Consider the following 27,514-nt stretch of genomic DNA (forward strand, 5'->3'; position numbering starts at 1 on the left):
CCTTCACCTCTATTAGCTTTTATTATGTGTGTGCAGCTGCACTGTTCTCTTTTTAGCAGGATCTCCTCTGAAAGGGCAATTTGCAACCCTGTGTGTGTCCTGGATAGCTGGGAAGCAAGGACAAGGAACACTTTAAGTTGAGGATTTAAACTTGAGGGTGGGGAAGAGTTCAGCCACGATCACGTTGGACAAATTGGAGAGTGCCACCAGTTTTTCAAAAAACACAAAATAATGCCTTTTCTAAAGGCTTTGAAATTCTTCTCCCATTTTATTACTAGACAATATTTAAAACAACAATTGGTTAACATTTTAATTTTAATTTTATTTGCAGGCTCTGTCATTCCACCGATTCTTGTTCATTTCCTCAAGTAAACAACCTAGTTGTAGAGTGGCCCTATTTACACAACATAACTGGAGTCACTGAAATTTATGGTTTTACATGTTCAATCATTTGTCAAATTGAGTCGAAAGTGAACCTGCAGCCACTGGCAATATGATGGATCCACCTCTCTATATTCTGGAATGAGTGATGATATAAAGCAAGTTAAGTCTACAATAGGGCTCACAGGTTGCATCTGAAAAGTCTTAGTTTCATGTCTAACCCATGTGGCCTGGAACTTACCCTTAAGCCAATTATTAGGGGTACAAGAAGAGAAAAACAATAAAAGAAAAAGATAGGTGTGGGTTTTGTGTTGCTTCTCTGAAATAAACAATGGAGACATTCCTGCCATTGGGCTGTAGTATTAACATTTCCATAGAGAAGCAGGCTGAACCACGGATGTTAAGACTGGCTGACAGATGTACATTTATCATCCAAAAACTATAACATCAAGAGATTACTTGAAAGCACCAAATGATCCAACATACAGATTTAAAATCATAGATGAGATTTTCATATCACCGTAACTCACTTTAAGCATATTATTTCCAACAAATAGTCTACATCTTCAACTACCATTGAGTATTAACTGATCAGTTATGGAAAATGATGTAAAGTTTGAGCACATATTTATCATCACTTGTTGCAAGTAACAAATGCGTGTGGCTAATTATCCTAAGATTTTTTCTTTGTATTGTCAGGAGTTTCTGAAATCCTAAGGTTGGCAACCTCTGAATCTTGATCATATAAATAACCACATAGCTATTCCTTTTGACTGTAATGTAATATGGTTAAGGACAATTATGCTTCTTGGCATTTATACATATTTGCTATGATTTTAATGCAGACATTTTTGAAGCAAACTTATTGCAATAGTTAAAAACTATTTGTTTTTGGGTATCATCTGAACACCAAGCGTTAAGGGCAAAGGCATAGACAGAGGTGTCCTGGGTAAGCAGTTGAGCTTATGTAGGCTAAATTAAAATAAAAGGCTATTGGCATTTAAAAAACTAACACCAAATGGGGAGATCTAGGCCATGATTCAACAGGTCAACAGGTAGATCTATAACATAACAACTTTCCTCCAGTGTGACTGCATATATTGGACATTTGTAGACAATAATATATATGTTTGTTTGTACCTATAAACATATTTTTCCATTTTTGAGGTCTCTGATCCACAGACACTCATGAGCGCAGTGCAAACTGAAGAATTATTGCAGAAGCCTTGTAAGTAAAAAATAAAATAAAATCTGAGAGCAAGCTACACTTTTCTTGAATCATGTATATTCTGGCATTTATAGCACAGCGCTTGAACTTAGTACCTGACCCTAACTATGCGGTTTGACACTGATGTTCATGAAATATCATGTTATGGCTTGTTTACTGAGTCTGCCTTTACAGTTTCCCACTTTTATTCCTTCTTATAAGTATGAAAAGAAAAGTCCAAACATGTACCACAGCCTATCTGCAACATATTAACATTAATCTGCAATCCTGAAGGGGGGGGGAAGTGCCATAGGAGGTAGAATGACCCCACGCTGGCGTCTGTGCCACTTTGTGCCATGATAAGTGGCACAGACACCAGCCTGGGAGGCACTTATGCTGGCACCGGGGAGCAATGCAGCAACACGGGCCTCGGCTGCTGGCATTGCCAGGCAGACAGCAAAATCCCAAAAGTGAGTGCCTGAGCTGGCGTCAGGGGGGCATTTCCGGGGCATTTCCAGGGCGGAGCTGACATTAGTCAGCTCACAAACCCCTTTCGGCCTGGGAAAGCCCCTCTATGCTGCAGTGTTGCTACGCCAACAAAATAGCTGGCGTTGCCCCCTGTGACTCCCTGGAGGAGTTTCAGGGGGTTCTATTTTTAATACATTTATTTCATGTATTTTCTGACTGGGAAGCCTGTGAGGAGGTGCCGCAGCTGCACTGCTCTCAGCCGTCAACTAACTACCCCCCTTTAGAAATGGGCTGCCCGTCAGAAATAGTACCACCTTGTTCAGTCACTACCAATTTTATCACCAACATTTCCAAGCTAATCATACACCCCCAGGATTAATACTGCTATAAGATTTTTTTTTAAATTGTCCATGCACATCATAATCCATTTTGCACCTTTTGAAGGTATACAACGGGAAGGTAAACTTTCTCCCCTCCCTGCCCCAGCAAAAGGCTCTAACTCTAATGCAGACATACGGATGTGATCACTAACTGAGCAACAAAAAAACAAATCGAAGGACAGTGTAATAAAAGATATGCCAGACGCTAAAACACACACACACACAAGAAATGTTCAAGCCATCACTCTCAAGAACATGTCCAACATTACTGAATGTGTAAATGATCAAAGTGTCACAAGGTTTATTCAACACAACCACAACCTCTGCCAGCTCATGGCAGGAACCCAGCAATGTTTATCTGATAGCAATAGATAGAACATAAAGAATTGGGAGCAAGATATCTCATGTGTTCATATCCCATTAATGCTTGTTCCTGGCACCTTTATCACAAAGCAAAATTCAATAACATAACAGCCCACTACAATGGCTTCCACACTTTGAACAATTTTTAGATCACTACAGTGAAACATTAGCATTTCCTTTCAACAAGCAGAATTGTTTGCATAGCTATTTCTGCTGCTGCTCTTTGCGGTAAATAAAGCTTTTGAATGCTTAATTTAGTGTGGATGATTGCTGCTTCTTTTTTGCCAGTGTTAGCAATGCATCTGTAAAATATCATAGACTTCTGAAGACTACTTTTGGATTGGTTATTCGGAACAATAGAAACTTCCAGTGGTTTGCAGAACTATAACATAAGAAAACATGCTTTTATTTTAAACATTTACCAGATTACTTATATTTATCAGAGTGGTACAGGGTTCTAATGTAAAATGCCATGCATCATGTGAATGTTTGAAACATTCTTTGGAACATTCTTAGTGCAACTCTCTTGGAATACTGACTACTTCAACATAGCCTGAGATGAGATTGTACAAGAGGCTCTTGCAGAAATTGGGAACGGCTTAGATAGATTATGCTATCCCTTAAGGATGCTACTGCGGGCAACTTGAGAAAAAGTACTGATCCTTCCTGTACTGGGATAAGTGTTCTCCTACTACCTTTCTAGGCTATTTGTTCATAGCATGACAAATGCACAGCTGCTGCACATTTATTGCACAGATCCTATGTCAAAGAACCTTCTGCTTCAGGGATATAACATTTTCTCCAATTCCTCAAATTATATCACTACTTGGAAAATATAATTATTTCTTTCAGCTAGCAGGTGATTACAAGTTGGAATGCTGACTGAAAAGTGGCTGAACGTTTGAAAAAAAATTCTCTGTACTCCTACCAATGGTGTCAGAGCAGAATGACCCTAACACCAGAGCTCCATTTACGAAGCATGGACTTATGGGAACTGAAACTGACTAGCCTCAGGCCAAGAGTATGTAGAAGCCTCTTGCCACTCTACCTCTCAACAGCAAGTTTTCAGACTTTACCGTGAAACCCTGGTTGGACTCGTTCCTAAGCTGAAATTGCCAAAGGGATTCTGGACTTTGCATTAGAGGTACTGGGCTTCAATTTACAGACCCTGTTTTGGCAGACTATGCCCTTCCTCTCTTGGATGCTCAAATGCACATCATCTTAAAAAAACACATCTAAAAAAAAGATACATCAGTTTAAAAAAAAGAAGACATTAAACTTGGCTATCCCACCCCCACCCTGTGCAGCAGGCATTCCACATCCATTACATAAATATTATGCCATTGCCTTTGAATCGAAACTATGCAGGACTGTTCTGCAAAGAATGCTGTTGGGAGAAACTTTGAAACTATCTTCTGGATAAGCCTTTAGAAAACTTCACATTGGTTTACAGTGCTCCATCTTATAGAGCAATCTACCCATTGTAAACAGAAATACCAGGACTTTCCCAAGCATAAACTGGTCTTGAAAATCGAGGCTTTAAGCTCAGGAAGCACACTTTGCTCATTGTACTGGTATCGTCCTTTTGTAATCAGATCTTTTCCACAAAGGCACTGGGATGTAGCAGCTTTAAGTTATATCCAGTTCACTATTTACAGCCAGAACACCTCTTCCCCTTGCCATGCTTAAAAGCTGAAAAAAGGAAGTGCAATGTTCCAGTCTATGTTTGTTCAAATATTAAGTCTGTCTACTGGTGCTGCAGCCCACGGTAGAAGCAGGCTTTAACAAGGACTAGGACAGGGTTAAAGCCAACTTTTTCCTTGAACAGATGATATTTCAGATGGCCACACTATTCCAGATGCATCAATTTCCTTGAAAATCGAATCCATATATGTGCATATGCTGTGCTGGCAGGAGGATTGCCTGAAATGGCCCCAACCCAAGAACTAATATTCTTTTGGCCAGAATAATGCAATTATTATTTTCCTAGCTATCAGTCTAAGCATACAGAGCCATCTGTTATGCAAAGCAAACATACACATCTCAATTACAGAAAATGCAGTTGCCTTGACAGAATTTGGATTACACCACTAAACAGGGCTGTAAAATTTGTTTTAAGCTGGTGTATAATGGGTGCCTTTCAAGAGTTCCCTAATTAGCATTTACCTGTTAAACTAATTTTTTAGCCTCCTTTTTTACTGGTTTATTAAACTTTGTTGGATATCATGCCTAAAATACACTAATATCCACACAAGACAATATTAAACATTAATGTTCTAGGGTTTTTAAAACCGCATTGGCGTACTGGTTGTGAAGAAATGATACTGGTTCCAAAACAGGAAAAATCAGGACCTAGTCCAAAACTAGGTATTGTAGCAAAATACAAGAATACCATTGCTCAGTTAACAATATTTTTTTGCAGGCCTTGTTTTTATTTGTTAAAATTTCAACATAAACAATATAGCCACATAACTAATGCATAATCATCAGCAACTATCTGCATTTCCTCTAAGAATTCAATGGCTATTATTCCACTGCTTCCAAATGTACCTCTTGCTTCCCCTTTTTCACATTCTGCTTGAAGCATTTACACTTTCCTTTTCATGACTTCAGAATAACATTTTCAGTTTACCTTGTGCATAGTATGGTTGCCAACCTCCAGGTGAGGCCTGGAGAGTCCCTGGAACTACCACTGATCTCCAGACTGCATCGATCAGTTTCTCTGGAGAAAAATGGCAGCACTGGAGGGTGAATGCTATGGCATTATACCTATCCTAGGTTTCTCCCCTCCCCAAACACTGCTTTCCCCAGGCATCATCCCCAAATCCCCAGGAATTTCCAACCCAGAGTTGGCAACCCTAATGCATAAACAAATCTCACCGTTCTGAAGAATTCCACTCCTGAGAAGCATCTCCAAACCACCATGGCAGCAAAAGCAACCAAATCAGCACCATATCAAGCAAATAGATACAAGTATTATACAAGTATTATCACAACTACGGAGTTTCTTCAAGATGGGCATAGTAAAGTATCCTACTCTGCAGAAAGCCTCCAGATGTATGAGGACAGTTCTGGTTTATGTGGCAAGCCAATATTGCTCAAACCGGAGCCATTAGTTATAACATAACAATTAATTCTTCTCTTTCTCGATAACCTTCTATTAAAAGATGTCACCAATTAGACTAAATAATTCAATTACTTTATTTAAAATATCTGAGGCAGATTACTGAACATTTATGAAAATAGCAAAATGTGTCCTTGTTGAAACCCTCTCTGCAAGTCATTTTAATGGTCTTTTTCAGCTTTTCTTGACTCTGAATGACTCCCTGTCATTGTGTCAGCTCCCAGGATAATGCAGGGTACTCCATAAACATCCAGTAATAGGACACAAGGGAAGTACTATTAGTATGTCCCTTTCCTACCAGGTACTGAGGTTTAAAGTTCAAAACAACTGAGAAAAGAAACTTCACTTGTTCTCAATAAATTAATAATGATCCTTTGTGGAAGAAAAAGATTTCAGGCCCTGGTGTTTTTCCCTCCATTTGAACGTTCAGTACTGAATCATACTATTCAATTATTTTCTAGGATGAATAAGACACAGCCATTAAATCAGAGATTCAATAACATGCAAAATGCTGCAAAACAGATTATTGCTTTAAAAATGATGAGCCCAAGACTGAGCTTGCACCACTGAATTTTCTACTTACTTGGGATAGGCCTAGATAAATGGAGACTGTTTCCGAAATGTACAAAAATTTTCCCTCTTGGTTTAGTGCAAATACAAATCCATCCAGGGACTGCAAAGTAAGAAAAAGTGAAAAGTTAGTTGTGTGGTGATACATTTCATTACCAGATAACATACAGCCAGCTCACATTCAAGGAATCAATTCTCTTCCCTATCAATTAACATACATTACCATTCCTAAACAATGTCTGTCTGTACAAGACAGAAATGAAAAGAGTTTCCTTGTGGGAGAATGGATAATAAGTTAAGCACTGCAAATTGTAGTAACTTTGCAAATTAACAAAGGATTACACCTCCCCTCCTACAGTCATAAATGCAACCATGCACTTTTTTGTGAATGCACACAGAACTGTTTACTGTCAAATGTGTTCACACCTGGAGACCACAGAAATTTTGTGAATCTAATCTCTTCAGTGTCAACTTGTATGTTTAAATTATATTCTGGCAGATGCAAAGCTGGTTTCTAAAATAATACATGCATGGTTTCTAAAATAATATTTAAAGGACAAGTGATGTTGTTATATAGACAAAATGAATGCCACCAGAAACATACCTCTAGTTAAATGTTCAGAAAAGGTCTTATTACTAACTAAAACATTACAGCAGGGGTCCCAATCCTTTTTGAGCCTGTGGGCACCTTTGGGATTGTGATGCAGGGTGGTGGGTGCAGCCACGAAATGGGTCCCATAAAATGGCTGCCACAGGAGGCGGAGCCAACCACAAAATGGCTCCTGCAACTTACCTTCAGTCACAAAGTAAAGAACCTTGTGCTGTAATAGTGGCTGCTGCCAAAGCAACTTAAAAAAAATTGCACAGCCAATTAAATCTTCAAAGGCCAATCAGAAATGTTGCTGAGCAAAGGTCCCATCAACTTTCTAAAAACAATTGGCGGCCACCAGGAAAGGTGTTGGTGGACCCCATGGGACCCATGGACACCACACTGGGCCCCCTGCATTACAGCATGGAAAACTGCACATATACTTTCTCCCACTAAGGTAAATATTCCCCACGAATATAGTTCATTTTATTGCCAGCTTCATCTGTCTTCAAATCCTTACTGTTAGGAGCCCTAGAAACTCCATTTTCTAAAGCTTCTGGAACCTGGAGGCTGCTATACCTGCATGAGATAGCATCCCCAGTAGCAGTTGAGGGCCCCATTAAAGTACATATCCCATAGATCTCAACACCAAGATCTGTTAGATTATGGGGGTAACAAGAGAGTGGTTTTTTTTTGCTTCCTGAATGTGGATATACACACCATAAACCTACGACTCATCCTAGCCTTGCTCACAGAAATATTTGGACCATGAACAACAATTTGAAAAATAATTTGTGAATTTGTTTATTTCAATAATGAAATTAGACTTAACCAGCTAATGAACTGGCCCTACTTAGAATCACAGAATCATAGAGTTGGAAGGGGTCATACAGGCCATCTAGTTCAACACCCTGCTCAATGCAGGATCAACCTAGAGTATCCCTGACAAGTGTCTGTCCACCTGCTGCTTGAAGACTGAAAGAGAGGAGGAGCTCACCACTTCCCTAGGTAGTAAATTCCACTGCTGAACTATTCTTACTGTCAAAAATGTCCTCCTAATGTCCAGCTGGTACCTTTCCACCCATAATTTATACCCATTATTGCGAGTCCTATCCTCTGCTGCCAACAGGAACATCTCCCTGCCCTCTTCTAAGTGACAGCCTTTCAAATACTTAAAGAGAGCAATCATGTCCCACCTCAACCTCCTCTATTCCAGACTATACATTCCCAAGTCCTTCAGTCTTTCATTGTAGGGCTTGGTCTCCAGGCCCCTGATCATCCTGGTTGCTCTCCTCTACACCCACTCTATTCTGTCCACTCCAGGTGCAGCCTGACCAATGCAGTGTACAGCAGGACTATGACATCTTGTGATGTGGATGTTATGCCTCTGTTGATGCACCTCAAGGAAGCAGTAGCCTTTTTAAAAAAATTTGCTGCTGCATCATACTGGCGTATCCTTGTTGAATTGCATCTTGTTCACATCCGCCCACTTTTCCAGTGTCTTCAGATCTAATTGAATTCTCTCTTTATCTTCTGGTATGTTCACGGCTTCTCCCAATTTGGTATCATCTGTAAATTTAATGAGTAGTCCCTCCACCCCCTCATCCAGATCATTCATAAAAGTACTGAAAAGTACCAGGCCCAGAACCGTGGAACCCCATTGATCACCTCCCTCCATTCACATGAAATGACACTGACAACTACTCTCTGTGTGGTTCTCCAAACCAGTCCCCCGTCCACCTAACTATTCTATAGTACAGTCCACAATCCTCCAGTTTACCCATAAGGACATCATGGGGAACCCTATCAAAAGCTTTACTGAAATCCAAGTAAACAACATTGTCACTTGATCAATGAAGGAAACAAGTCTGGTCTGGCAGGACCGGTTGGGGACAAATCTGTGCTGACTTCCCCAGATCACCAAGTTGTCCTTCAGAGGTTCGCAGATTGATCCCTTTAAAATCTGCCCCAGTATCTTCCCTGGGACAGAGGTCAGACAGACTGGCCTGTAGTTTCCTGAGTCATTCCTCCTCCCTTTTTTGAAAATTGGGATAACATTTGCCCTCCCCCAGTCTTGTGGCACATCTCCCGTCCTTCAAGAGGTCTGTAAGATGATTGGCAAAAGCTTTGCAAGCTCTCTAGAAAGTTCTTTGAGCACTCTTGGCTGCATACCATCTGGCCTGGAGGATTTGTACTCATCCAATGCAGCAAGGTGCCTCTCAACAACCTGTCTCCATGTCAATTGGCAGCCCAGACACCATGCCTTGTCTACTACGATCTCTACACAAGCCTGTCCCCTTCTTCAGGGGAAAAACTGAGGTAAAATAGGCATCGAACCTTTCTGCTTTCTCTCTGTCCTCTACCAGAGTTTCTCCATTTTCACCCAACAGTGGGCTTATTGCCTCTTTTACCATGTGTTTGCTCACACAGCTGAAGACGCTTTTCTTGTTGTAGTGAGCCTCCCTGGCCAGCCTCAGCTTTGGCCTCTCTGATGGCTGACCTACAGCGCCTAGTATCTGAGAAGAGCCTCAGATACTCTTCTTTAGAGCCTCCATTTCTTGAGCATTTCCTTTTTCTTCTTTAGCGCATCATGGAGTTCTCTGTCCATCCACATTGGCTTCTTGGATCCCCTACCATATTTCCTTCTTGTTGGAATAGCAATGGCTTGAGCTTGCAACAGCTCTTGTTTTAGGAGAGCCCACCCTTCACTTGCCCGTTTCCCTTCCAGCAGTCTTGCTCTGAACATGCCTCTGAGTTAAGTAGAGGTAAGGAATGTTGTATTTTGTATTTTGAATAATTTTACTTTATGGTGTGTTATTTAATAATTTGTACCACTGAGGAAGGCCTGATGGCTGAAACACATTGAGTTTAATGGAATTTATTAGTATTTATTATTTGTAATGCATTAAAGCTTTGTTAATTGAACATTTTTGTAACCCATTAGTATTTATCCTGTTATTAAGCTTTTTGTAAACCTTCTCGGTTTCCTGGTTTTATGTAAATTGTATCCACAGTTAGAACCACTGTATGCATCATGCCATAAAGTTTAAAACCACTTAAAACAACTCCACATGTAGATTCTCTAACATAATAAAAACTGAACCCACCTGAAGCCCCAATCCAATACAGAAGAAACTGTTCTTAAGCCCACTGAAATCCAACTGCAACTGTCAATGTTAGACAGCCAAAATTTAAACTCTGTAAAAATATGTATGTATGATAATGCAAGGAAGGTAATTTTATTGCGAGTATTATCATATCAGTTCCAACTGTGATCACAGCAGAACAGAAGAATTGGTACATAACAAAATCTTCAGCAGTCTCGCTCTGTTTCAAATACTAAGGAGTAATTTTTAATGTTTTGATTCTTTTGCTTTTGATTATCATCAATATATCAAATTCTTAACATGGCCAAACCTGCAGATGCTCAGAGTCAGAGACTCGAGCCATGAACAGAGAAGACAGATATTTCTATAAACCGGAGAAAACCCCAAGCTTGCAGAAAAGTCTGAAATTAAAAAAAAATACACTGGGGTGTTAAAACTTCCAAAATAATAGAAGCAGCACTTGTTGCTTTAATAAATACATGTCCTCTATTACTGTTGCTAGGCAACCACACAGTATTGCCAGTTGAAGTATTCTTGAAGTTTCGGACAGTAAAAGGCATGGCCATTTCCAGGGCAGTTTTGGCCTTTGAAGGAGGACTCATTGGGGCCAGGCCCAGCGGCAACCACCAGGTAACTTGCTACTATATGAGTTCCATGGCTCAGCCAGGCCCAGCTGCTCACTACTGTTCAATAGCAGCCACCTCATGAACACCAGTGCAGTGTTACGATTAGAGTTTCAGATTAGGATCTGGGAGACCCAGGTTCAAATCCCCACTCTGTCATGGAAATCCTGCTGGGTGACCTTGAGCCAGTCACACACCTAACCTACCTCACAGTGTTGTTGTCAGGATAAAATTGAGAAGATAGTAATGTTAGCTGTTTTGGGTCCTCAGTGTGGAGAAAAGCAGGGTACAAATGAGGTCAACAAATAATAAATATAGCTGAAGATGGGGGGGTCAGATAAAAGGTTTGTTAATTAAAGTTGGAAGGGACCTCCAGGGTCACCTAGTCCAACCCCCTGCACAATGCAGGACATTCACAACTACCTCCCCCCACACCCCCAGTGACCCCTATTCTTTGCCCAGAAGGTGGCAAAACAACAACAACAACCCTCCAGGAGCCCTGGCCAATCTGGCCTGGAGGAAAATTGCTTCCTGATCTCAAAGTGGTGCAATCCTACCTGCTCTCCCTCTCATGATCTGCCTAAGTTCACAGAATCAGCCTTGCTGACAGATGGCCTCTGCTTAAAAACCTCCAAAGAAGGAGAGCCCACCACCTCTTGAGGAAGCTGTTCCACTGAGGAACCACTCTTCCAGAAAGTTCTTCCTAATGTTTAGCCGAAAACTCTTTTGACTTGATTTCAGCCCGTTGATCCTGGGGCATCAGAAAACAACTCTGCACCGTCCTCTCTATGTCAGCCTTTGAAGTACTTAAAGATGGTTATCATATCACCACTCAGTCTCTACTCTCCAGGTTAAACATACCCAGCTCCTTCAACCTTTCCTCATACGACTAGGTCTCCAGATTCCTCACCATCTTTATTGCCCTCCTCTGGACACATTCCAGCTTGTCTACATCCTTCTTAAATTGTGGTGCCCAAAATTGAACACAGTACTCTAGGTGAGGTCTAACCAGAGCAGAGTAAAGCGATACCATCACTTCACATGATGTCCACTCCACACTATACTTCTGTTGATACAGCCCAGAATCACATTTGCCTTTTTAGTAACCGCATCACACTGCTGACTCATGTTCAGTGTATGGTCTAAGACCCCTAGATCCTTTTACACATACTACTGCTAAACAAGTCTCCCCCATCCTATTTTCCCTGCCTAAATGCAGAACTTTAAATTTTTCTCAGTTGAAATTTATTTTATTAGTTTTAGGCCAGTTTTCCATCCTGTCAAGACCATCTACAATAAATTCATTTAGTCATAAGACAATAAAAGATTATGACAATGCTGAAAGGGGCTATGGGGGCTTCCAAGGAAGGGAAAAAGAAATAGTGGGGGAGGGGAAATTATATGCCCCTGCAAGTCCTTGCAGGTCTCACACTTGCTTTTAACATACTTATAGTCAGAAGCTGGTGTTGGAAAGTGCTTTCCTTGTTTTGATATGAAAGCAGAATTTGTCTTTTTTTAAACAACAAACTCTGTTCCTTCAAAGAATGAACCAATTATTGGAAAACAATATAGTTACCACATTGAAGAAAGATCTTCAATTTATATTTATGAATTAATAAAAATGTAAATCTGCATAGACTTTACCCAAACAAAAGTATTTATACTATGCAAGAGCTTTATCTGGAAAATTATCATAATGTCTTTTCAGATGATTAGCACAAGAACCTTGAACGTTGACATCAATTACTGGTGAGCAATTTTAAGAGATGAAGTTTAAATTTGACCCAAACAAGAATACAGTCAAAACATTTTTAGATTTAAATTTAGCAAGCAAATGAGCAAAGCTTGCTGATGTGTATGGCTGATTATGTCAAGTACTGGATTTTCCCACTCTTATGGTACTCCTCTGAAACTTTGCCTGAAATTAAAGGTTGGTCTTGGTAGATGTAACTTTCAAACTGAAATCCTCAAATCTCATGTTTTCTGTACAATGATGATACACTTTCCCAGGTGAACACTCTCCTTGTTAAATATTTTGGCTTTGTATGTAATGAAAAGGCAGGTTGAATTTATTCACTGTTTGTCCTTTAGTTCCATCAACAGAACATTTTGCACAATAGGTTTGGAATAATCCTTTTCCTGGTAGCCATTCCCACCCATCTTCACTCTTTTTCCATTAAACATTCTTCTGCCTTTTATTTTTTGGTCATTTCACAGATGCTTCAAAATTCACCTTGAAGTCTGTCCCCTATCCTTTTTTTCCGGACAAACTGAAATACACTGTTGGTGGTAGATATGGGAGTATGGATTACATAACTGAGGTTGCATCTCTAGGAAGAGGAAACGTATATAGGGAATAAGGATGTTCGAACATTTGCCACTTTGGCTCATGTTCTGAATGCCAGGGATGAACACGGAGCCTATTTTTTGATGGGCTGTTCCTTGGCTGTTCAGCAAGTTGCTTCACTAATGGTGCAGTACAGAGCAATTGGCTTTTTGTGCATGGATGTTCTCACATAGCCTGACTGAGTTCTGCTTCCTTCCCTTGCTACACTGCTGCTCCATTCAGTAGGTAGCTATTTAAATAAAGAGTTAAGTCAGCCATAAACCATACAGAATAGTTTTTTGGGCGGGAGGGAAACAATGAATTTTTTTTCACCCTTTATTTCAGTCATTTGGTGATGAACTTAACAGACCCAGTGACTGGCTGACATAATTTCATCATAGTTGAATAAAGTAAGTTTGACAATCCAACTTGGTCAGTGTGAAATTCATGTCCTCCTTAGTAGGGTATGGACCCGAATACTTGTTCCCGGATAGAAAAGGATAAAGTGGAAAAGAAACAATGTCTGTCTTTTCTGCTTTACTCCTATCCCTCTGCTCACTCACATATGAAACTTGGTTGTATTAACTGGTAGAAAAACAGATTGCTCATCTGTGACTGTTGTTTGACAATTCCTTCAACGCTTTTGGGTTCTGTGAGTACAAAATGTTCCCATACTGGGAGCATCCTACAGCTCTGCTGAAGCAGTTATACCCCCTCCCCTGAGAAGAAATGTGTTACTATCTGTGCATGCCACATGGGAGAAGGTGAGTGTCTTTCAACTAAATTCCTTAGCCTATCACCAGAATGTATCAGAAGGAAAGCTAAAGTGTCACTTGTGAAGAAGGTGGTTATGAGACTACTCAGATGATCACTCAAAGAACACCAGGTACAGGTTAGCAACCAGGTTTTCCTCTTAATGATCTCTGAAAAGGTTTATCATGCAATGTACATGATGGTAGCTTTTAAAAACACTGATCGATACGCAGTTGAGAAGATCTGATGAAGTGATTGATATAATGATGGGTCCTTCAAGAATCTAAGAGGCTGTGATGCAGCCACAATGGATTAAGTGATTGGTTAAAGGGGTGCTACATGGGATTGCCCAGGATAGCCCAATCTCATCAGATCTCAGAAGCTAAGCAGTGTCGGCCTGGCTAATATATGGATGGGAGACCACCAAGGAATACCAGAATCAATGTCTCTTGCCTTGAAAACCCTAGGTGGTTGCCATAAGTCAGCTGCAACTTGATGGCAAAACAAACGAACAAGAAAAAAACAGGATATCTCCATTCACCCTATGAGGGCTTGCTTTCCTATTGCTTGCTTGATTGGATTGATACCAGGCATGCCTGAAGAAAGCAATAGTTCTTACCATTGCCTCAGAGCCACCATTGGCACTGATATGCCATCCTGAGTCTGACTGGTCTCAAACCATTTACTGTTTTGTAGGTCAAAACCAGCCCTTAGAGAGTTTTATTTAAAAGCCATCGAAGTTAATGGGAGGCAGCCATTGGTGGTAGCTAGCCTCAGTCAGTAGTCTGGCTATATTATTCTGGGTCAGCTGAATTTTCTGAACAACTGTCAGTGGCAGCCCGATGCACATTACAGCATTATTATTATTATTATGGTTATTATTATTGTTATTATTTTATCAATCTCTCTACCCCAGCGAGCTGTAATAAAGCTTGAATAAGCCTGTGGCTACAGAAGGTATATGCCTATTCAGAGATATGGTGTCCCCTGGCCTGAAATTCCAGCTTTGTTTCTTTGTAAACAGTAAGTTTTTAGCCATTTTTGTTGCAGATATATAAGAGATAATGTAAAAGTCTGAATTGCCTGGGAAGGGAAACTGCTATGCCTGTTAATCCCTTCTTCACCAAATGCACATTTACCTACTCTTTTTCTTGGGCCTTTTCCTTCATTCTGGTTTGTTGGGAAAAAAAACAGGAGCAGTATTAATACTACTTTGGAATTGTCACTTTTTTGCAGTTGAAATTTTTCCTGAGGAAATTTTTTCTTGAGGATTTTTTCCTGAGGCTGGTGGGCAGAAAAAGAAGCATTGTGTATCTTTTTAATCATTGATTTCAAGCCCACTTCCTGTATTTTGCCTGTGTGAAAGAATCTCTCTCTTTGAGCATGTATAGAATGCCTTTTACTCAACAAATAATCACTATTGTCACGCTCCTGATGAGGGCTAAAGGACTGTAGAGGCATAATAGTAAGGTTTAAGCTCCAAAACCTCTTACTGAAAAATAACTATTTCCCTGCCAAAGGCTAAAGTGCTGATGGGGAATAATATCAACCACCTCTTAATGCAGGAAGAAGGACCTTGGAAGAATATAAACAAATCCGAGCCAAGAATAATCTCTTCTCTGAATGTGCAGAGTGCTTTCCCCTCATTACATGAAAATCATAGACATCTATCTGCTTGGTATTAGAGGATAATTTCTAAATGGGAGGAAGTGATTTGCAAGGAGATGGAACTTAGAAATCTCCCATTGTGGTAAATAAAAACACCGATTTGGATGAACAGAGATATCAACTGTTGGTGCTTTCTTCCACTATGACACTGAGGTTTGAAGGAAAGTTTATGATGAGCCTGTTTGATTAACTTTAAACGGTGTCGACACAATTCCATTTCCTGAAGCAGATCAAGCTACAGTCATGCCCAGCTGTAAGGGGAATTTTACCCCAAAGTACTATAAAAAAGGATACCTGGTGCCCTCTAGGTACATGGGGAATGCAGCTGAGTGAAAGAAAATCCTGCAAAAAAACAAAAATGAAGGGGAGGGGGGAAGAGGCTAAAGTTAACTATGGAAAAGAAACTGCCTCAGTTACAGGAGAATGCTCAGATTAGAGCTTCTCAACATTTTGTGAGACTCCCTATCACTGCCTCCACAGTGATCCTTTGCAATTAGGTCCACCCCAGAGTTGCCAGGTCCCCATGACCTCCACTGCCATTCAGTAGGCCAGCAGGTGGTAAAATGAAGGGTGGGGGGACACTGCTGCATCAACAGTGTGATGTCATTTCCAGGGCAAACCCGGAAGCAGTGTCACACCATCAAGCAATAGCCCCACCCATCCTCCCCACAGTCTCCCACTAGGCAAACCTATCCACCCTGCCCATGGCTGCCATTTTATAGCTACCTTTTGTCAGAATTACAAAAGTACTTGTAAGTTCAACAAAGTTGTGTCTCTTTGTAGCAGATGAATAAATTAAGAATAATTTCAATATGTATGGTTACTGACAATTGATTTTTATGGATGCCTGTCAAAATGTTAAATGTACTCAATTTACACAGCTAGTAAGTGCCATCAGCAATTTTGGTAACCACTGCACTATAAATATAGTGTTGATGTTTGACTACAGCCTTTCTATTCAAGATTTCCTATCCCTAAGAGCTCTTATTGAACTTTCTCAAATGGTGCAGCTCCGCACAGAAACTCATTGGTGTTCATACTGTGGACTGACAAATTTTATAAAGACCAATCAGTGGATCAGATACTTTTTAAAAAGCTTAGTTTGTATATGATCTCTGCTATGTTTAACAGTGCAGAAAAAAGCTAAGCATTTATATGGTGTCTTCTTTATAAGCCATTCTCATCAAAGTATAAATTATGGTTTAGTCATCTGTGAAGTTAAACAGCACCCTTTACAACAAAGGTACAGAGGATTCCACTCTTCACTAAGCCTTCCTTCAAGTTGACAGTGTAAAGGTGCTGGAAAGTTGGAATGTTACTGATCTAAGAGGTGGAGCGGGGGTTCCTGTTTTGTGATCCTTTCTGCCTAGTGGCTATGTACTAAATGTGATTAAAACTGAGTTTTCCCAGCACTTTCTTATTTTGATTTGAGAAAACCATTATGTACTATGCTGTTTCAATCACCACAGGCTACTTTTTTTTTTCTAACTGCCCCACTGTTTTCAACAGGCGCCAATTAAGATTCTGGGGTCAAAGAGTTAATTACATCTTCTTACTCACTATGTAGGATTTTCTGATTATTAAACAAGGTTGGATTAAGATGAAAAAGTACCGACACAAATGTTAATGCTTGCCCCTCCTCAAGAAGATTTATCATAATACCATGCTGAAATCTATATGTTTTTTTTTCCAAAGCAGTTTGAGAACAAAATCTTAGAGGAAAGCCTAAAATAAATGCTTTCAATGCATGCATGCATTTGATTAACAGGTTTCTGATTCTTGAAAACAGCTAAAAGCTAGCCAGACAATGACGAGAGATTTTCCTTGTCAGGCATCAAAAAGCCTACATGGTCAACAAGAAGCAAATTATTTTCAGGTGTAAAGAGTAGCTGTTCCATATCTAAATAACAATGCTGGTAATTACAATTTATATAATCTGAATGAGAATAATGTGTGAGGTATATGTGCAGAGGAGCACTGACCATAGCTTTGTAGTAGCTTCTAGCGTTGTTACTTTTTAAGTGGGTTTTAAGTGGGATTTTTTAAAATATAATTTTTGACATGTCCTGGTGCCCTCACTGAAAAGTGACAAGTACTTCTTTTAGATAGATGAACACATAGCCAACCAAGTTTCTCTCTCACCCACATACGTTTGTGTCTTTACGATACTATCAAAGAAATGAGTGCTCAGTCTTGACAATAAGTAACTATATCAATTTCTAAAAGTCTAAACATGTCTCCATATCATATTTTGCATGTGAATCACACTTCTGAATAATTTCCACAGAATTGAAAACAGGGTGCTGGAAAGTTGGAATGTTGCTGAACTAAGGGGTGGAGCGGGGGTTCCTGTTTTGTGATCCAGTAGGATTGCCAGCTCTGGCTTGGGAAATTCCTGGAGATTGGGCAGTGGTGTCTGGTGAGGGAGAAAAGCTCAGAATAGAGTTTGCTCTCCAAAGCTTCAATTTCCTCCAGGGGAACTGATCTCTGTAGATCAGTTGTAATTCAGGAAGAGTCCATGTCCCACCTTGAAACAGGTAACCTTGTGTGTGACAACCACAGATTGCACCAACCAGGGAGGTGGCCAAGTTTGCAGATGACACCAAATTATTTAGGATGGTTAAAACTGTGAAGAGCTCCACAAGGATCTCTTGAAACTGGAGGAATGGACATTAAAATGGCAAATGAGATTCAATGTGAGCAAGTGTAAAGTGATGCATATTGGGGCAAAAAATCCCAACTTCACATATACACTGATGGGATATGTGCTGGCAGTGACAGACCAAGAAAGGGATCTTGGGGTGGATGTGGATCACTCGTTGAAGATGTCAACCCAGTGTGCGGCTGCTGTGAAAAAGGCAAATTCCATGCTGGCTATAATTAGACAAGGAATAAAGAATGAAACTGCTGCGATCATACTGCCCTTGTACACATCTATGGTGAGACCACACTTGGAATACTGTGTACAGTTCTGGCCACCACACCTAAAAAAGGATATTGCAGAGCTTAAGAAGGTGCAGAAAAGAGCAACCAAAATGATCAGGGGACTAGAGCAACTGCCATATGAGGAGCAGTTAAAATGCTTAGGGCTGTTTAGCTTGGAAAGAAGGCGGTTAAGGAGAGACATGATAGAGGTCTATAAAATTATGCATGGTATGAAAAGAGTGGACAGGGAGAAGCTTCTCTCCCTCTCTCATAATACTAGAATGCTCCCACTGGAGTCTTTCTTTATGTCTGATGATCAGCAAGCTTTCAGATTAGTGAAACAAAGAATTTTAGACATTGAGTGGCAAACCTTGTCCTCATCAGTGTGTAGGGTCTGTTCTCCATTAGAACTTGGTATCTACCCAACACTCGGAGCTCTACCGACCTACTTTTCCTGTTTAACTTCCCCACAACTCCGACGAGCTGTCATGCTAGCGCATCTAAACATCTATCTGCCTGAAATCCTTTGGGGCAGACTTAAGAACATCCCTGACTGCAATCGGACTTGCCCATGTCCACAGAACCTCCCAGACCCTCATGCTGCTCCATTGTGCCTATTATGTGTCTTTTGGGGAAGTTTACATTGAACCACTGATAAAAGATATCTTATATCTCTCCGCAAAAGACAAAGTGGCTTTCCTTCTGGCTGACCAGCACTCTTGTACCACAGAGAAAGTAGCAAAGTTTATTTTAGCTGCCATACTTATCAAAGGAACCAAGCACAACTTACCCTAAAGCAACCATGAATGAAACTTTCTTTTATTAGTTTTATTATTTATTGGATACCTTTTTAAATGGTGCTATTGTAACCAATATGCCAATAAAGGTATTGAATTGAATTGAGTTGAATACTAGAACGCAGGGTCATCTGCTGTAACTGGAAGGTGAGAGATTCAAAACAGATAAAAGGAAGTATTTCTTCACACAATGCATTGTGGAACTCCCTGCCCCAGGATGTGGTGATGGCTGCCAACTTGGAAGGCTTTAAGAGAAGAGTGGACATGTTCATGAAGGATAGGGCTATTCATGGCTACTAGTAAAAATGGATACTAGTCATGATGCATATCTATTCTCTCCAGGATGAGAGGAGCATCCCTATTATATCAGGTGCTGTGGAACACAGGCAGGATAATGATGCTGCAGTTGTCTTGTTTGTGGGCTTCCTAGGGGCACCTGGTTGGCCACTGTGTGAACAGACTGCTGTACTTGATGGACCTTGGACTGATCCAGCATGACTTTTCTTATGTTCTTAAAATTAGTTGTTTTTGTAAACCAGCAAGATTTCCTTGGTACCTGGACACAGAAACTATACCCTCTTTAGCAGCTTAGATGCTAGTTTCCAAGCCCACTTTGGTTAGCACCAGTAGCAAAGGGGTGCTTGGATTTTTGCACAGGATAGCCAGATCTTGTCAGATCTCAGAAACTAAGCAGGGTCAACTCTGGCAAGTATTTGGATGGGAGACCTCAGAGGAATACCAGGGTCATGACGCAGAGACAGGCAAACCACCTCTGAACATCGCTTGCCTTGAAAACCCCATCAGGGGTTGCCATAAGCCAGATTTGACTAGATGGCAAAAAGAAAATCACCTTCTGCAGGTTGGGATGTGGTGTTTGATCTCCGACTTCCTCTTTCACCCTTCCTGGCAAGTAAGTTATCAGTAATGTGAAGACAGAAAACAATTAGTTGTTCAGAATATGGAGGCAGTAGAAAGGAACCCAGTCAGCTGTTATGCATAAAAATATCAGTATGAAGACTTCATTGTTAATCATGCTGTGCTAAAAAGACCACTTTGCCAAAGGGATTTTATCCTTGCTAATTTGTTTGGACATGTACTCACATTACATATAAAAATTTCATACCTTGAAATTTTACCTGTGTCCTTCTGGGAAATCTCCTCCTATGTCACACACTATCCATGAAGTCCCTAATTCCTTCCCCTGCATGCCAGCACTACAAAAAAATCCTGTTACTCTGACCTAAACTCCAGTTAGAATGAAGAATTACCAGTAGGCTAGGCTATTTTAATGATAGATTATTTTAAACTAAGCCTTCACCATCTGTTCCACCCCCTAATTATGAATGCAAAAAGAACATATTTCACAATTACATCAGTTAAAAGAAAGATATACATGATTTAAATGCGTGCATGTGTTCTTTGCCCAATGCAGCATGCATCTGTGATGTTTTCCTCATAATTCAGGCTCTGATCAGTGGGGAAACTATTCACCCCTGATAAATAGATTCACTGATATACCAAACTTTTTCCCTGGCAAACAGATCATCTTAATTAGAAATTTCGACTGTTAAGACATAATTATATTATAACTGGAGTGAAGCATTAATTTGAGCACAATGCCTGTCGCCGATTAGATATGTAGCATTCAACAATGTCTAAAATATTTTACAGCTACAAAAGACAGGCCATGCTAGATGTGAACAGCATTCTCCTAAACAAGTTGTCTATTCTTGTGAAAAACCTGTCATTACCAATAGGTAACAGCAAAGCTGCATAAAGCAATTATTTATACAGTGTGCTTTACAGGTAAATGCAGGCCAGATTGTTTAATAGATTTTTTAAAAAAGCATCAACACTATAGCTACGAATGAGAAAGACCTCTCAAACTCTTTCTTAATATGCCACGACATCATAAAAAGTAGTTTAATGGGAATTAGCTTTGAGTCTTTAAGGCCCACCTACTGTTTTATCACTGTTAAAACGTCACTGTAGCAACCCACAATTTCTCTAATAAATGAAGCTCAGCATTGCTAATTACGCTAGAAAACATACTAAGAGTGACCTGGACCTGCTATGTCAATACAAAATGATATGGAGCATATTTCAGCTTTAGATAGTTTGGGAAAGCAATAAATGTCATCAGTGAAATAGGGAACAGTTCAAAATGGTCGGAAATCTGCTTCTGCTCTATACTTCATTACAAGCTTTTTGGAAATAAAGGCTTGCAAACTGGACGATAACAAAGAATGAGAAATTAGAAGAATAAGCAAACCTACCAACAACTGCAGGTTAAATTAGGAAACAGAAAATACAGTAGTATGCAAATATAAAACAATACAGAAATACAGAAAAGATTAAAATATTAGAAAAGCAGACCAGATAAATCCAAAGCAGTGGTTCCCAACCTTTTTTTGACCAGGGACCACTAGGACTTTTTTGTTCGGTGCAGGGACCCCAAGGTTCAAAATAAAAATTCTGAGAATTTGAAAATAAACTTTAATCATAACTGTTAGTTAAACATTAAACTTATAAAAATATATATTCAAATATTATTCTAATGGAGAACTTTTAATTGAAAATATTAATTTATTATGGGTTTATAACTTTGTTTCGCGGACCTTAATTTAGTTCTCGGGGACCCCTGGGGGTCCACGGACCCCCGGTTGGGAACCAGTGATCCAAAGAGAGGCAGAAGTATGGATAGCTAACACATCTTAGTAACTGATGTGGGTAAAAGGAAAGAGAGAATCAACGGATTGTGTGAATTATAGTGTAATCCTAAACAGAGGCCTTTTTAGACTAGTGAAGTCAGTGGGCGTTACAAGGGTCTAACTCTGCTTAAGATTGCAGTGTTAGAGAATCATAGAAGAGGGAAAGGCCTGGTTGTGATTGGGAAGCCAGCAGAACAAACATGATGCATACATTCAGGCAGCTGGCTAACAGGGGTATCATGCGGTGAGGCATTGCAAACCACCATTAGTAGGCCGATATATGTATGCATAAAGGGCCATCAAGTCACAGCCAGCTTATGGCGACCCCAGGATTTCCAAGGCAAGAGACTAACAAAGATGGTTTACCATTGTCTGCCTCTGAGTAGCAACCCTGAACTTCCTCAGTGCTCTCCTATCCAGGTTTTAACCAGAGCTGTCCCTGCTTAGCTTCTGGGATCTGATGAAATCAGGCTAGCCTGGGCCATCCAGGTCAGGGCAAAAAGGACTATAGAATAGGCAAATTCCTCTGTGGAAACTGTGGAGGTCAGTTTATTTACTTGATTCATACCTTGCTTTTCTCCTCAATGGGGACCCAAAGTGGTTTACATTATTCCCTTCTCTTCCATTTCATCCTGAGAACAAACCTGTGGGGAAGTTCAGGCTGAGTTTGTGACTGGCCCAAGGTCACTCAGCAAGCTTCCATGGCAAAGTGGGGATTCGAACCTGGATCTTTAGATCCCAGTCTGACACTCTTTGCCCTTTCTTCAGTCAGGCTAAAAGAGGGGCAACAGGGTAATACCAAGCCACCAGGTGATACAAGGAGATCTTTGGCCACACATCACACAGCAAAAAACTCGTGAATACTTCATAATGTAAGTAGAACCCTTAGACAATGCCCTATAATGTGATATCTTCAAAAAGTGGTGGCAATGTCACTCTGCTTGCACGATGGAGTTCAGGTCGAACCCAAAGTAAGCTAAACTGAAATAACAATGAATGAATGAATACTGGAGAAGGGGTATGCCTAAAAATGGCATAAAGCAACAAATGATTCTACTGCTTTGGAGTAGTACTGTTACTCCAGTGATATGGTGATTAGTAGCTTGATTTGTGGTTGAAGTCAGATGTCAAATAGCACCTTTACCTCTATAATGTTAGGCTTAAATCGTTCATTTGAAAATGTCAGTCCCCTCAAAGTAGTTACACAGAAATAACATTTAAAAGTATTTTTTCCCAAAACTCACTCTAATTAACTTATTAACATTTCATCTTCCTGTTGTATACCATGTATAATAAACTACGCTAACCCGTCTCTCTGTCCCTTCCCTTACATCACCCACTCATGGAAGTAAATTGCTTAGCCCATTCCTGACACTCCAGCAGTAACAAAGCAGAGGATGATTTGCAGGCAAAGTCCACAGCATGGATAAAACTACTGGCTGGAAGTGGTTTGATGTTTCATGCAACGCTATCGCAGTGAAAGTCAGCCAAAGGAATAGGTTATTTTAATTTATATGTTCGGCTTCACTAGGATTAAGGTTTTAATAGTCTGATGACCTGCTGTGGCTTGAAGCTCTTGGATGATTTTACATTCTGGGGAGTGTAAGGAGGGTACCTAAGCATGCAGCCTTCATGGAGTTGATATGCTGAATAGAAGAGTAGAGATACTAGGAGACATTGCACTACTGAATGGTATGATTTCGAGAGTCCCGTATTCATACTGGATATGATAATTGTATATGCATTGCTTGTCTTCTTTTTTCTGCAATATCAAAATATTACCAACTTGCATTTTATAGGAACCAACTGTATATTTCTGCTACTGCAATGACCAGTCATTGCTTCTAATATGCTTTCTTGCTAAATATTTTAGCATCATATTTATACTGATCCTGTTCTAATTCCACTGTGTTTACAAACATATAATTTTCCAGGCGGTTTTTTTTTTTAAAGGTGGAGAGATAACTACTCTTTAATGATCACATTTATATAGTGGCGAAAAGATGTACAGGGATGGGGGAGACTTTGTGAAGGAGGGAGAAATGATGGCCACATGCAATTAAAATTTCCTGTTGTGGGAGTTTGGTATTAAAGCACTGACCTTTCAAAGGATGCCTGCTGGAGCTGAACATGTACGATTGAAGTGGTTTCTTCAGCACCAGAAAGACCAGATACAAGATCACAACAGCGCTTGGTGCACAGCAAATATTTTGAATGAAAACTAATTTAGAGGAATGTTACTTATCCCTTGACCCAAGAGCCCAGTCACCATAGTCTAGGCTGGCCGGTCTGCTTGCAAACAAGGTTTTTCTTTTTCTTATCTTGCCAAAATGGGTGGCATCCTAAAAACTGTGGCCTCACAGATGTACACCTTCCCATGTTAGCTTGTGGTGTGCTCCCTGAAACAGATGGCTCCTGGGAGTTAGTGGACCATTTAGAACAGCAGGGGAGAGATATGGGGTCTCCTGTAAGAGGGAGAAATCAGCAAAGGGGGCATCCCCCTCTCCTGCAATAGTCAGTTCATGGAAAAAGGTCTTGGATTCAATCCTTCACCTATGAGCAGTTTTTAGCAATCATGTAATTCCACCCCTTACCCCCACCACATTCTTTAGTAATTCAGTCCAAATAGTCCGTCTGTGCTTTTAAAAAAGTACATGTTTTGGAGCTAGGAAACAAACAGTGCAATCCTGAAAGGGGGATGGAGCTGCATAGGACCCCTGCGCAGGTATCCGTGCCGCTTGCGCCATCTGAAGTGGCACAGACACCAGTGCAGGGCAACTTACACCGGGCCAGGGGAGCAACACAGCAGCGTGAGGTTTGGGCGCTGGTGCTGCCTACTGAGCAGCATTTTTCTGGCGCGAGCACCTGCACCGGCATGCAGGGAGGCGTTCCTGGGGTGGAGCTGACGTTAGCTTCCAAAGCCCTATCGTCCTGGGAACATGCTGTTTTGCAGAAATCGAGTTACACCTGCAAAATAGCTGGAGTAGCCCTGTGAAACTCAATGCGAGAGGAGTTTCACTGGGTTTTGTCAAAAGTCCATTTTTATTTTTGTTTTTGGGCCAGGAAGCCTCTCATGCCATCAACTAACTAACACCCCATCCCCCTTAGGATTGGGCTGAAAGAGAGGCATCTGGGTGGCTGCTCCAAAACTATGGAAGAAGCATTACCATCGTTTTATTTTTATTAAGTACACTGGAAGGGCTAAGGTTGCCTAAACCTGAGACTCATTGGGTGTGGCCTGATGATGTCACACTGAATCATTATGTTGATAGTACCAAAAGTCTTCCACATACCACAAGGTACTTTTGGTACCACTTGGTGTCTATGTGTAGTCACAGTCATGTGGAGTTGAAGAGTAGGCTCTTCACCAGGCTAAAAAATAACATGGTAGTTAGCTACATACTAAATATAAAATGCTCTTGAGCATCTAATACCAATTATTGCCTTCTATCTCCAGTTGAGCATTAGCTGCCTGCCACAAGCAAGCATGAGCAGAAGTCTTAGAAGAAGCCATATCTCTGCAATATGGCACACCATCAGCTACCAGGGAAAAGTGATCACTTAGGATCATTATAGGAGTCCCTCTCTGATTTATTTCGTGTACTTACATTCTTCTCTCAAGAGACATTGCCAGGCATGAGACTGTGGAGCAGCATTGGAAACTGTGTTGGGAATACTGGGGGGAGATAGCAATTAATCAGTTCCTTGCTTACAGAAATAGGAAGTCACTAAAGTAAACTTGCCTGCAAATCACTCCCTCAATCTAGAAATTATCCTTTAATACTAGGAAGGCAGATCTGCATAGTTACTGTTTAGTCGGAGAAAAGTACTCAGCAGCTAGTTTGCTGATTGGCCAGGAAAAAAACAAGTCATTTCTCTTGTTAAAGAGAGGTTTAGTTTTCAGAAATCTGAAGGTATTGCTTTATATCAGACAGAGATAAATAAAACCACTCACTAAATGCTGGAGATCACATGGATATCAGAGACAACTACAGAAAGGGTTGCCAACCTCTGGTACTAGGTGGAGATCTCCCACTATTACAAATGATCTCCAGATGATAGAGATCAGTTCCCCTGGAGAAAATGACCGCTTTGCCTATTGGACTCTCTGGCATTGAAGTCTCTCTCCTCCCCAAGCCTTGCCCTCCTCAGGCTCTGCCCCAAAAACCTCCCGCCGGTGGCAAAGAGGGACCTGACAACCCTACTGGGTTGGTAAAATCCTGGAAATTGTTGGGGTGGAGCCTGGTGTGGGAAAGGAGGGACCTTAGCAGGATATACTGCCATACAGTCTGCCATTCAAAGCAGCCATTTTCTCCAGGTTAATTGATCTTGGTAGTCTGAATATCAGAATGTGGAATGGTATAGTATACCCCAATCTTGTCAGATTGCAGAAACTAAGCTGGGTCAGTACTAGGAAGGGAGACCTCCAAGTAAGGTTGCCAGAGACCAAGTAATGGTGGGCAATTGACTGCCAATTAAGGGGGCTGCCCACTGCCCCTCAGCTGGCCGGTGGGTGGAGGCAGGCCAGCTGAAGAGGGTGGGCGATTAATGTCACTTCTGGGTTTACCCTGGAAGTGACATTATTGCGCCGATCACACACACACACACACCCAGCCCCACTACAATGAATCTTCTGCCAGTGATGAGGGGGGACTTGGCACCCTTACTCCAAGAGAGACTCTGCAGAGGAAAGCAGTGGCAAACCACCTCTGCTTAATCACTTGCCTTGAAAACCCCTTGCTGGGGTCACTATAAATTGGACCCAACTTGACAGCACTTTACACACAGTCTGTATATCAGATGCAATTCTGGGAGATCTCCAGACCCACTGGAGGACTCAATTTAAACATTGGCAACTTTATTGAAAGTAAATAATTTTCCCCCTTGCGGACAGAGGTACCAAAGTAGTTCTTCAGCCCTTTAGCTTTAATCCCAGATTTTGAGGGAAATGAACATGACAGCTGTTCACCGTTGGTGCATAAAAGGCATTCTATAAATACATTTTTTCATAAAGGTGACCTGCAGGAATGTGTGTGTGGGTTAAGTGCCATCAAGTCGCTTCCGACTCATGGCGACCCTATAAATGAAAGTCCTCCAAAATGTCCTATCTTTGACAGCCTTGCTCAGGTCCTGCAAATTGAAGGCTGTGGCTTCCTTTACTGGGTCAATCCATCTCTTGTTGGGTCTTCCTCTTTTCCTGCTGTCCTCAACTTTTCCTAGCATGACTGTCTTTTCCAGTGACTCTTGTCATCTCATGACATGACCAAAATACGATAGCCTCAGTTTAGTCATTTTAGCTTCTAGGGTCAGTTCAGGCTTGATTTGCTCTATGACTTACTGATTTGTTTTGATTTGTTGCAGGAATGTACCTTGCAATTAATAATGAAAGCCAGATACTAGACTGAATGAAACATCCATTTTTTTGTTCCTGCCTTTACTCCCATGGCCCTTCTGATTTCTGAGGCACTGAAAAAAAAGGAGGTAAGGTTGCCAACCTCCAGGTGGGGCCAGAATTACAATGC

General features: G+C 40.8%; 1 protein-coding gene across 11 annotated transcripts in view; it reads right to left on the reverse strand.

The window, feature by feature from the left end:
* The window catches only part of NPAS3 (neuronal PAS domain protein 3), a 795,184-nt gene that overhangs the window by 257,641 nt on the left and 510,029 nt on the right, over positions 1-27,514 (reverse strand). For all 11 annotated transcript variants that reach the window (XM_056850745.1, XM_056850750.1, XM_056850744.1 and 8 more), the window contains one exon: positions 6,507-6,596. In XM_056850745.1, the coding sequence (XP_056706723.1) occupies positions 6,507-6,596 (90 nt within the window). The remainder of the gene's footprint in view (positions 1-6,506; positions 6,597-27,514) is intronic.

This window comes from Euleptes europaea, chromosome 6 (genome assembly GCF_029931775.1).
Source record: "Euleptes europaea isolate rEulEur1 chromosome 6, rEulEur1.hap1, whole genome shotgun sequence".
Taxonomy (NCBI): Eukaryota; Metazoa; Chordata; class Lepidosauria; order Squamata; family Sphaerodactylidae; genus Euleptes; species Euleptes europaea.